General features: G+C 37.4%; 1 protein-coding gene across 3 annotated transcripts in view; it reads right to left on the bottom strand.

Moving 5' to 3' along the window:
- The window catches only part of NME7 (NME/NM23 family member 7), a 218,374-nt gene that overhangs the window by 100,089 nt on the left and 105,554 nt on the right, over positions 1–12,731 (bottom strand). For all 3 annotated transcript variants that reach the window (XM_050784788.1, XM_050784797.1, XM_050784787.1), the window contains exon 10: positions 9,527–9,628. In XM_050784788.1, coding sequence (XP_050640745.1) covers positions 9,527–9,628 — 102 coding nt within the window. The remainder of the gene's footprint in view (positions 1–9,526; positions 9,629–12,731) is intronic.

Raw genomic sequence — 12,731 nt, 5'->3', positions numbered from 1 at the left:
ACCTAGAGTACCTCTTCCACTACATGGTTGCCAATGCTGGATTTTGTCTATTTTTTAAAATTTTACCAACCTCACTGGTTTGAAAAGTTGTATTATTCTCCTTTAATATGCATTTCCCTATCAATAAGGCTGAACATATATGAACATACATGAAATAGGCATCTTTCCTGTGCATCACTCCCCATTAATTTTTTCTTTTTTTTGTCTTCTCAAGTACAGAATTATAACCAACTAATCTTTAAACATGCCAAATGCTAAAGGAAGTAAGAGAACAAGAACTGAAGGAATTTTCCTGGTCTTTAGCTGGTTGATTGTCCAAAGAGATTTGGGTCAGTGTTTAGCTCTGGCCAAAAGAGACCCATCCTGATCAGACAGCAGTTGAGCTTTCTCATAAAAACAATAATCTTAGGAAAAAAAAATAAAAATTATATATATACACATACACACACATACAGAGTGTAAGCTTGTTGAGCTAATTTCCAGTTAATAGATGCTCCAGATTAGCCAGTGCTATACATTCATTCTCTTTGTAATACATATTGATTGGTGGTAATGAGCACACAGATGTCCACAGCAGTAAGCTTTCTAGTATGTACAAGCATATCTTTTGAAGACCTATACAGTTAATTTTACTGATCTCAGAATTTCAAAAGTGAATTATGAGAAAGGAAAACTTTAGTCCTCTTCAGGCTTTGTAGTTTAGGGGACAAACCAAATATAAATATTTCAATTAGCAAGTGCTCTTCAAGGTAAAACTTAGGAAGACATGTTAGAAGCAAGTGGTTTGAAAAGGGAGCTTACATCATGCATTAAAATTATATGAGTAGACATCCTAGAAAAAAGTCTCAATATTGATCTCCACTGTTAGCCCCTTTGAAAAGACTGGTCTTTCCTTTCCTAACCTGCTCTCTGAGACTGCTGAAGAAGAAGGGAACAGTCTTGTTTGAAACATGACTACAGAACCCATGTGGCTCTTCTGAGTCCCCTGGGTTCCTTTATTGATTTCAAAACCATGAAGGCTTTTGTTTGAATTTTTGCTGTTTCAAAAAATGATAATAGGTCCAAGTTAAATTCTCATAAGAACATCAAAGATTTTCTGACTAGAAGACACTAAACATTAATTTGCTTCTTAGAATAATTTTATTTAAAAAGAGAGGAAGGAGAAAAGAAAAAGGCTTTGTAACTTTCTCCAGGACCATGTCAAGAAACAAAGGTATTGATAATGCAGGACATTTTATTGATCCCTTCATGGGACCCATGACAGGGGTGCCCCATTTACTCAGCCTGCCATGCTCAACGCCTTGTGGGAGGGCATGCATAGGTGAGCAAATGCAGGAACCAGTCAGCCACTTTGGCACCAGCAGAAGCAAACTCCATGCAGGCCCTGTGGCAGCATCCAAGTGGGGGTGCTTGTGATGCCAAGACCCCAGAGGGTGCGTTACAATGCTCTCTTAGCTCCACCACCTGTGGAGAGCAGTGTGTTACCAGCTCAGTGGGTCCTTTGCCTTGTGTGGGGTAGCTGCCCTCCGCTAGTGAGGGCAAAGGGCCAGTGTGACAGCCTTTTTGGGTATTCACACTTGGTAGGCCCCAAATTCTTGTCTGGTGCCCAAGAAGAATGAGGTCACATAAATAAATTGAAGGATAGTGAATGCAGAGAATTTCACTGAGTAATGAAAGTGGCTCTCAGTGGAGAGGACAGCTGGAGGGGAAGGGAAGGGCAGGTCTCTCACCTGAAGTCAGGTTGCCTCTCTCCCATTCTCCTTGAAGTCAAGTTGCCTCTTTCTGACATCCAGCCATCATCTCTGAGGTCAACTCACCTCTTCTAGACATCAGCTGCTTCTCCCCTCTACTGGCTGAGTCTGGGGTCTTTATAGGCACAGGATGGGGGGCAGGGTAAGCCATAGGTAGTTTTGAAAAAGGCAACATGCAATTAGTAAAAAGACATTATTCAGAAATAACCAATCAGGAAAGACCAAGCAAACAGGGATAGAAGTTCTCACTTTGGGCCATGGGTTTCAGACTTTTTGGCTTGAAGGTGGGGCTTCACCAGGGACTCACCCCTGTCTGCCTAGAGTTTCTTTGCTTCCTGCTTCTATTATTGTTTATTTTGTTGTAAAGAGAAGTGACAGGTGCTAATGTCAAAATGAAACAAAAAAAAAAAAGCAACTGATTCATTTTTTCAAGGTTGCTAAATACTAGTGTTTTGTTTAATTTAATTTAATGTAACCTAATTTAGGAGAGCTAAGTAATTAAACATGAGGCCAAAGTACATAAGAAAGTGGCAGTCTTTTATTGCAAATATGCACACACTCTCGGGCGAGGTTCTCTGGTCCTCAGGTGTGGGGGGCCAGGGAAGTCGCACCGGTGCTCTCGGGTGATGTTCTCCGGTCCACAAATGCGGGGGCCGAAGAAGTCACGCCGGCTTCTGCCAGCGGGGGACTTTTATGCATTGGTACTGGAAGGGGGAGGGCAGTGGGCGGGATAAGGGCGTCTCCGTAGGCGTGGCAGGTAAGTTTCAATCTCTTCGGATTGACATCACCTGGCGCATGCTCGGTTGATCTGCATTTTCCCGCGCACGGGAAAGTTGGTGAGGAAGAACCTGGAAGCAACATGGATTGTGCCTCCTTGTTCACCTTCCTCCATCTTGTCCCTTCTCCCTCACCCAAACAGTCCAACCTCTTATTGATTATAAGAATTTGGGGCGCCGTTGTCTGTCTGGCTGCTTCCTGCTGTTAGGGGGCATAGTTAGGGTATACACATACACACATACACACATTTATATCTTTTATTTCTACATTTAATCTGTGTATATTGAAAGCCATGACTTCATATCATATCTCCAATTCCAATTCGAACACAAAGTTCATTGCAGTTTTCTCATTTTCTGTATTTGTATATCTCTCCTCTGAGAGAAATCTGGCTCCTACTGTCTTTAATTTATTTAGTTATTTGATCAATTCTACCACATATAACCAATCTTCCACATCTGTCATCACCTATTCCCCATGAAGATGCTCTTCTCATCTCACGCAGGCACCCAGACGATGCCTCTCACCCGGATGCCTTGGTCATGCCAATCAGGCTCTGACACACCAGGCCAGATCTCCCTTCTGTATCAATGCCCATCTGGCACTGGGCTGCCTCCACATGTGAATGCTCTCTTCACCTCACTCAGGTTCTGACTCCCCATGCCAGGCTGCTCCCCAGGATCACAGGCACTCCTCTCTGTGCATAAGATCAGGCACCCTATGCCAGGCCATTCCTTCTACAGGGAAACCATGCTTACCCCACCTCGGCTCTAAAACCCTATACCAGGTTCTCTTTCCAGGTCTGAACCATGCTCATCTTACGCTAAGCTGTTCTCAGGTGTGGATGCTCTCCTCTTCTTAGATTTCCTGTTTAATAGATTTTGGATATTCATATATCTGTATATATGAATACAGACATATGAATATATACATATATACACATTTATTTAACAGATCTGTAATATTTTACATAGCATGCCATACTACAATATGAGTGGTGAAAACAAGGCAAATTCAAAAGTCTGGGGGAAATCCTGGACTCTTTTTTTGTTTTTTAATAGGACCATATACTGTTTCAAAAAGTCCATTCATTTGTCCAGTACATGACTCTAGACATATTCTTCATTTGTTCCACCATAAACTATTTATCAAGTGCTTTCCACATTCTAAGTACTCTGCTACACGCTAGAAATACTAGATGAATAAAACATTATCTAGGCCACAATTTTAGGGAGTAGACAGATAGTAAATAAATACAGTAAAATTTAACAGGTGATATAAACATAGTATATATAAGGTAAAATGAGGCCACAAAAGAGGAAGTAGCCATTCTATCTGAGGGTGGTGGGGCCAATATTGAATTCCCAGATGCTTGGGCAAAGTTTCAATAGCTGAGAGAGAGGAGAAGTATCTCTGTCAATAAGATAATAAGAGGATACAAAAACAGAGGAAAGAGTGAAGAAAGACACTGGTTTATTAAGAAAGAATAAACAGTTTGATATACATATGTATAATTTTTTTTTTTTAGACAGACAGAATAACTTTCTCACCCAAGCTGGAGTGCAGTGGTGCAATGTCAGCTCACTGCAACCTCCACTTCGCGGGTTCAAGCGATTCTCCTGCTTTTGCCTCCTGAGTAGCTAGGATTACAGGCACCCGCCACCATGCCTGGCTAATTTTTATATTTTTAGCAGAGATGGGGTTTCGCCATGTTGGCCAGGCTAATCTCGAACTCCTGACCTCAAGTGAATCACCTGCCTCGGCCTTCCAAAGTGCTGGGATTACAGGGGGAACCACCCTGCCCGGCCCAGTTTGATATTAGTGGAGGGTAAAGTGCAAATGCAGAGGACAGAGGAAAGGCACAAAATGCAGCAAGAAATGAGGCTAGAAGTAGGAATGGCTGTTTCATGGAGGACTTTGAAAGCCTTTCTATGGAAGGTAATAGGGAGCCACTGCAGGGCTTTAAGCAGATATTTTAAATAAATTATAGAAATGCAGTCTTATCAGTCCACACACTATATTTTATTAAAACTTAATCTCATTTTACTTTGTAGATAGTAAATAGAAATTACAAGTCTAATATCTCCCCCCTCCCTAATGAATTGTCTTGTGCACCACTCTCCTCTTTGGCCACCACTTCTAGAGGGACTGAAAGAAATTTTGTTAATACATAATGTGTGTTCCTTCCAGCTATTATAAGATCAGGAAGGGGAAGAATATGCCAAAAGCACAGACATCAATGATGAAATGATGTCAATCTGCAACATATACAGTTACAAACTGATTTAATGGTCACTGTTAGGCTGAACTTTCCTTTGAATCAATTTATAAAATAGCTCTATATCTTAGAAAATAATTTGTTAGAAGCAGGACCCATTTTGATAGAAAAAATATTTAAATAATAAGTTAGTACCAGATGTTAGGTATATATACAATATAGCCAGTTTATTCATGAATTCATCAAACATTTATTGTATGGCCATTAGGTACCTGGCCATCTTCCAAGCACTAATTATATTTGCACATCTTGTCACCAAGGGTCTTTCTTTAGATATGGGAATGACTAGGCAATGAAGAAATGAATTTCTAAATTATTTTAAGATAATATAATACATGAATAGACTGGAACATCTGCTGTTTAAGGTAAAATTACTATTTAATTATTGATTCTATCTCTTCCTAGAGCTAGATCATACATTCTTCAAAAAACAAACCTGTACTGGCTTGATCATTAATATAAACCTAGTAGCACCTAGCAGTTACTGGCATGGAGTAAGCATTCAATATTCATTTGTTGGTGAAGTGGAGAGAAAAGGGGGAAAGACAAGAATGGAGAAAAGGAATCAAATGGATTTTGAAATTCTGAGACCAAAGGGAAAGAGACATTTTTTCTTCCTCAAAACATAGTTTGAATGTAACTACTAAAGTATTTCTTCTGATTTGAAAACACCCATCAAAGGCATACAGTCCTGCCTGACATCCTGGATCTCCACTTGGAAACAGAATGTAACTCAGGAGTCTGAGACACAAGAGAATTAGTTCTTATAAGTATATGCCTCCTCATTCAAAAGTTCATTAACTTTCAAATTTCAAGATAAAAAGCATTTTTCTTATTATAAAAGTCATATAAGACTTCAAAGAAATTTTGCAATATATAGGAAAGTAGAACTGAAATATTATCATATTTCCACCTCCTAAGGACAACCACTGTTAACATTTTACATGTAAAATCAGTCCCAAATTTTAAAATCCCTGCGGTGCAACTTTCTATAATGCTATGAGGAACTTATAAACAACTAAAATGAACCAAAAAAACATAATAGAGTAATGCCATCCATGCTTAATGAGACAAGATTCAGGGCCCTGAAACAGTTTCAAGATTGAGCTACCATGAGGTTACGAGGTCCTTAAGGAAATATAACGTGTTCTAGTCACCTTTATTATGCCCCAGCAACAGGACCTAGGAGTAAGCCTTGCACATACTATTCACTCAGTAAATGTTCCTTGAATAAATACCTAGAAAAAAAATGGGAATCAGCATTTTTTTTTCTTTTCAAGACTCTTCTTTGTATGATCATGAACCTGCTCACTCCCCAGCTCCTCCCCAATGACCCCATCCTTTATTATTCCTTGCACTGAACATTAGTTCCAGCAGTAATAAAGAGCTTGCTGTAGCCCCAAAGTGTTGCTGTTTTAGGCATTCAAAACTTTAACCATATCATTTCCCACCTTCATCACTAAGCTAAGTTCTAATTCCTTACAATTCAGCTCAGAAGCCATGGTTCCCCTGACCTTTGTCACATATCTTAGTCCATTTTCTTTTGCTACAATATCTGAGACTAGCAATTTGTGGAGAAAATAAATGTATTTCTGCTGGGTGAGAGCATTTGAAAATATTTTTTTAAAGTTATTTCTGTAAGAAATAACTGTAAGTTCTGGAGGCTGGAAGGCCTGAGAGCATGGCACTAGCATTTGGTGAAGGCCTTACTGTGTCATAACATGATGAATGATATCACATGGCAATAGGGCAAGAGTGTGCATGTCAGCCCAGGTCTCTCTTCCTCTTCTCATAAAGCCACTAGTCTCACCATGGGGGCCTCACCATGATGACCTTATCTAATCCTATTACCTCTCAAAGGCCCCACTTCCAAATACCATCAACATATACATATGGGCATTAAGTTTCCAACACATGAACTTTTGGGGGACACATTCAAACCATTGTTTCATACATTCCCAGGCTAAGTGCTATAATTCTGGGTTCCCACAGTACCTGCAAATATCTAACAATGCAATTGCCATATTGCATGGAAATTAGCCGCTTACAGTTGTTTACTCACAGGCTAAGATCTTTGAGGCTTATATTATATACAACTTTATTACATAATATATACAACAAAAATATAGAAAAAAATATATATATAATGTGTGTATACACACACACACACACACACACACACACACATATATATATGTAATTTTATAGCAATAGGGTCTCACTATATTACCCAGGCTGGTCTCCAACTCCTGGCCTCAAGCAACCCTCCTGCCTTACCCTCCCAAAATGCTGGGATTACAGGTGTGTGCCACCATGCCCAGCCTGGGCTTCTATCTTTGTATTCACAAATACTGACATGGGCTCAATAAATATTTACTGAATAAACGAGAGAACAAAAGAATGAATCATCTTATTTCTTTCCTTTTTTGTTTCAGTTTTTGTCTCTTTAATTTACTCCTGTTTGTTAGATCAAGCTGATCACTCACAGTTTTACTTATCTTAAAAAAAAGTACAAAAAACCCTCTTGCCCATCAAACAGAAATCAGAAATTTAAAATGTCAAAAATGGCAAAAACTGAGTTACCTTTACTCATCTAGCCAAAAGTCAATCCCTTCCTAATTTCTTATAATTAATTTTCAATAAACAGCATCATTACCAATTTCTCTCAATGTCCTCTGCAACAGAGTCACCCTGTAATCATTACTCTATCACAACCACAGGTATTATTTAAGTATCTATTCCTTCTCCCCAAAAAGATATAAAGGAGGTCCTCCCAACTTTCTCTATTGATGTCATCAGGTCTGTCTCTTTCTATTTCTAGAGCCTCTGTCTTTAATCTCTTCCAATTTAGTTTGATCTAGCTGCATCAAAGTAACAATTCAGTATAGTCAAAATTAAGCTGCATACAAGGAATTCCAATTTCCTATGATATGGGATTCAACTTAAATAGAATTATAATTTTTATCCTGCCTTCTAAGGCTAAAATCATGCCATCTCTACCAGAATTCTCTACCATATTTCCTCTATCTAAGAAAATGTATTTCCTTGTGCTTCCAGCTATGTATTTCCCACCGAAGTCAAGAAAATATTCTTGCTGTACACCATAGTAAGTTTGCAAATTCCTTCACTGGTGTTTTTATACATGCTTTAGATCTTTTCCCATTCTCTTTGTGCCCTAATTTGTCTTTCAAACACCTGTTTATATCTCTCTTCCTTTAAGTTTTCTTAACTACTTTCAGGTCATATTAACTGCTTCATTGCTACACAATCCAACATTTGAATTTTACTAAAATAACAATATCCTTATTTGTATGTGGCACTGTAAGTGTTCTAAAAGATCTTTTAGAAGATCTTTTAGATTTTTAGATCACTTACAGAGCAAGGAATGATAAAGGATAGGGTCATTGGGGAGGAGCTGGGGAGTGAGTAGGTTCATGATCATAGGAAGAAGAGTCCCAAAAAGAAAAAAGAATGCTGATTCCCATTTTTTTCTAGGTATTTATTCAAGGAACATTTACTGAGTGAATATATATATACACACTTTTAGAACATTGAAAATAGGAGTATTGTTCTCCCCTACTGGGCTTAATCTAGCAGCACTTTCACACAAGATAATTTCTTGATAGATGCTCTGGATTTATTGTCTTACATCTAAGGGTGTTCAATAAATGGCCAGGCACGGCAACTCATGCCAGTAATTTCAACACTTTGGGAGGCTGAGACGGGCTGATCACCTGAGGTTAGGAGTTCAAGACCAGCCTGGCCAACAGGATGAAACCCCGTCTCTACTAAAAATACAAAAACTTAGCCAGGCGTGGTGGCACACACCTGTAGTCCCAGCTACTCAGAAGGCTGAGGCAGAAGAATCACTAGAGCCTGTAAGGTGGAGGTTGCAGTGAGCCGAGATTGCACCACTGCACTCCAGCCTGGGCAACAGAGTGAGACTCTGTCTGAAAAAAAAAAATAAATTAAAAATAAACAAATAAATAATGTCCTGAATAAAATTAAATTGAATTGGCTGCTCATCTTCAATAAACTACTTATAAATAATAGCAAAATACAGGAAACAGTACATTTAAATTAAGGTTAGTGTTTAAATCAGTAATGCTTCCCACAATCCTATCCAGTTTCTAATATTTGCATAGAGCTTTATCACAGTGTTCTAATGCTACTTCTACTTGTCACCCTCCCCACACCTATCACACATACACACACACACACACAGTCAAATGTCCAAGAAAAAGTAGTTTGCTTTAGGAAGAAAACCCAAAGCAAATTGAAAGGTATACTAGTGAAAAAATTTCATATAAGTCCCATTGACCATATTTACTTACGTATTGGTATGCTGCCACTGTATTATAAGAGCTTTCTTTATGGCCCCTCTATGTCAAAGGATATATAATACCTTAGATACTTTCTATTATGAAGCTTGCAAAACATATTTACCTGGACAATTTAGTAAGAAGAAAGAAAAAAAGAAAATGCCATAGTAAATGCTTCTGCCTATTCTATATTGTCACTAAGTTAACAAAAAAAAAAATTATCTTTCTCCGAATGTTATGTAAAAATGAATTTTGTAAAGTGCCATTTTGAATTAAAACTTTGTATATTATATTCACTTTTATATTATTTACTTAAAGGAAGAAAGGAAAAATTATAAACCTGTTAAAATAGTGAATAGGTAACACAAAGTAGGCTAATATTTTAAACAATAACTTACAGGATCAACAGGTCCACAAAATTCTCTAAATGTCTTTGTAGCATTATTCTGTTGAATCTCCATTGCTACGCAAGGGCCAGAATACATTTCTGTCACCATGTCCTATGAAATTTAATATAAAAGAATGAAAAGAATTTTAACAATTTTTAATTCTCCTGTTTTAATTGTGACACTGTTCCACTAATGTCCTTAAAGTCATCTGTGACTTCTTCCCCACTTATATCCCACACATCAAGCAGTTCCCAAATTCTGTCCATTTTTCCTTGAAGAATATTTTTTAATATGCTCTCTCTTCTCCATTCCTATCACATTTTAATGTAATGTTTTATTATCCAACACTTTCATTATTTGGAATGATCTTCTAGTATATCTTCCTTGCAAAGGCCTTCTTGAATACAATGTTGTTGAATTCACATTACTAAATATATTTCAAATGTTTTATCCTAAAAAACCTTTTAAGAATCATAACGCATTCTAGCAACAAGAAAATAATAGGACCAGATTTATTCTCCCATATTAAACATCTAGAAACTAGACAAAATATATGAAACAATAGTTTTCATACAGTGGGTGATGGGCAGCACAGGTCTATGACCCCTGAAAGTATGGAAACAGATGAGGTGAGCTGTAGAATTGCTCTGTCTTACTGTCTTGAGGCAGTTTCCAGACCAGTAGACCAGGCAGAGGAAACATAACAGAGCCCAACGTTCTCTGAGTTGAAAAGACAAAGATTGGACTTCGGGGTGGCCAATGTAGCTCTTATTTTCAGGGAAGAATACTGGAGAGATGAGGGGATTATACAGAGAATAAGCTACAGGATCTGCAGAGCAGTTCCCATGAGTTTTTGGCTACTAATCTGTCACGTGTTGAGGAAACTACTTGAGGCTGGGGAAAGAATTGCCACAAAGTAGACCAAACAACTCAGAGACAGCACAAGGCTGAGAGGAGTTTATGTTTCTACCAGTCAGAGTGAAAGGCCTTTTTATATGATACATGGAGCATCAGGGAGAGTCCTCAGAAGGGTACTGCACCATAGTAGTTGACCTAAATTAGCCCTAGATTATAAGAGGCCCTATACCCATCCTATAAAGATAAAAAGCAAGACTGAAAAGTTTCAAATTGATTCCAAGTGATTTAACTAAGTGCCAGGCCAAAATTGAACACTCTTTACAAATCTACCATGTAACACTGTAAATTTTACAATATGCAGCATCCAGTAAAAAATTACCAGGCAGGCAAATATGTAGGGAAATACTAACAATTACCAGAAGAAAACTCAATAAATAGACCCAGCAATTAAATGACATAATAACATAAGGATATTAAAACAGCTATTATAAGTTCCACATTCTCAAATTATACAAGGAAATATGAACATGATGAGGAAAAAATAAAAAATATTTAAAAGATCCAAACAGAACTTCTAGAGACATAATCTAAGACATCTAAATTTAAAAATACACTGAATGGGGTGAACAGGATAAGACATTGCAGAAGAGCAATAAATTTGAAGACATTCAATAGAAACTATTCAAAAATAAGCATAGAGAAAAAGAAAAATGAAGAAGAAAAAAGCCCTGCTGTGCAATCATGTCAAGCTATTATATGTGTAATTAGAATATCAGAAGAGAAGAAAAGGTGATAAACATAAAATATATTTTTAAAAATAAGTGCTAAAAACTTTCCAAATTTGCTGAAATCCATAAACCTATAGATCCAACAGAACCCAAGGATAATAAATGCAAAGAGAAGTACACTAGGATGCATCACAATAAAATTAGCTAAAAACAAAAACAAAAAGCCTTTTAAGCAGCCAGGGGGTTGGGCGGGGGAGAAGGATATTATATAACAGTGGGAAAAAGATAAGGATGACAACAACGATGACCAAAAAATGTAAATCTGTATTCTATACCCAAGTGAGAAAATATTTTTCAAAAATGAAGAAAAAAGGAAGACGTTTTAAGACAAAAAAGGCCTGAGACAATTCACCATCAGAAGCATTTCAGCGTAAGAAATATTAAAGGAAGTTCTTTAGGAAGAAGGAAAAAATACCAGACAAAAATATAAATCTATACAAAGCAACAGTAAACATGTCAAGTATAAACATAAAATGCTTTTTTTAGTTGGTTTCTTTTTCTTTTTCTTTTCTCTTCTTTCTTTCTTTCTTTTTTTTTTTTTTTTGAGACAGAGTTTTGCTCTGTTGCCCAGCTGGAGCACAGTGGCGCAATCTTGGCTCACTGCAACCTCAGCCTCCCAGGTTCAGGCTATTCTTGTGCCTCAGCCTCAAAAGTAGCTGGGACTACAGGTGCCTACCACCACACCTGGCTAATTTTTCTATTTTTAGCTGCTTTCAAACATAATTGTTCAAAGCAAAAATATTAGCAGTGTATTGTTGGGTTTGTAGCATATATAGATGTAAAATGTATGAGAACAACAGCACACAGAATAACAGGGGAAAAACAGAAGTATACTGTTTTTTCTTAGCTCTCTATATAAAATAGTATAATGAAAAACATGATCTAAGAAAAATGCCTCTCACAGTGTCCAGAACACTCAAAAAATATTTTTTTTCACCCTCTTGAATAGCAAAGAATACTTCAGGCAGAAGTGAAAATAGATATAAAAACTTTGAGGCAGAAGTACAGTAGGGATATGTGAAGATCAGCTTAGAGGCTAGGAGCTGAGTGAGACTACGGGAAAGCAGTAAGAGATGAGGCCAGACCATGTAGGGTCATGTAAGCCATTTTCATGACTTTGGAGGGTTTATGATACACAACACTAAAGTAAAAAAATCTATTACAGAATATATTTGAATAGTGATCCAAAAGCAGTCATCTTACCTAATATAAACTACAGAAGCAAAAAGAGGAGGAAAAGGATTTCATAATTTATATGGTACTCATAACTCTACTCATTAGAGTTCCTGAGTGTATCCCCCAAAGTCATTTTTCTATTTCACAAAGGTCATATGTAATTGATTTTATGGATAATTATATTGAGTCTAATTTTCTGCCTCATGATATTGAAGTACTGCCTACACATAAATGTCAAGAGCCAAATTTTCAGGAGGAGCAGAAGGCATGAACAAGTTTTCCAAAAACAGAAAAGTAAATTTTGTTTGCTTTCCTCCCTCCCTTCCTTGTTTCCTTCTTTTCCCTCTCCCTCCTTTCTTTCCTTTGTTTCTTTCTTTCTTTTTCTCTCTCTC

This window comes from Macaca thibetana, chromosome 1 (genome assembly GCF_024542745.1).
Source record: "Macaca thibetana thibetana isolate TM-01 chromosome 1, ASM2454274v1, whole genome shotgun sequence".
In the NCBI taxonomy this organism is placed as follows: Eukaryota; Metazoa; Chordata; class Mammalia; order Primates; family Cercopithecidae; genus Macaca; species Macaca thibetana.
This window is presented reverse-complemented; position numbering and strand designations above follow the sequence as displayed.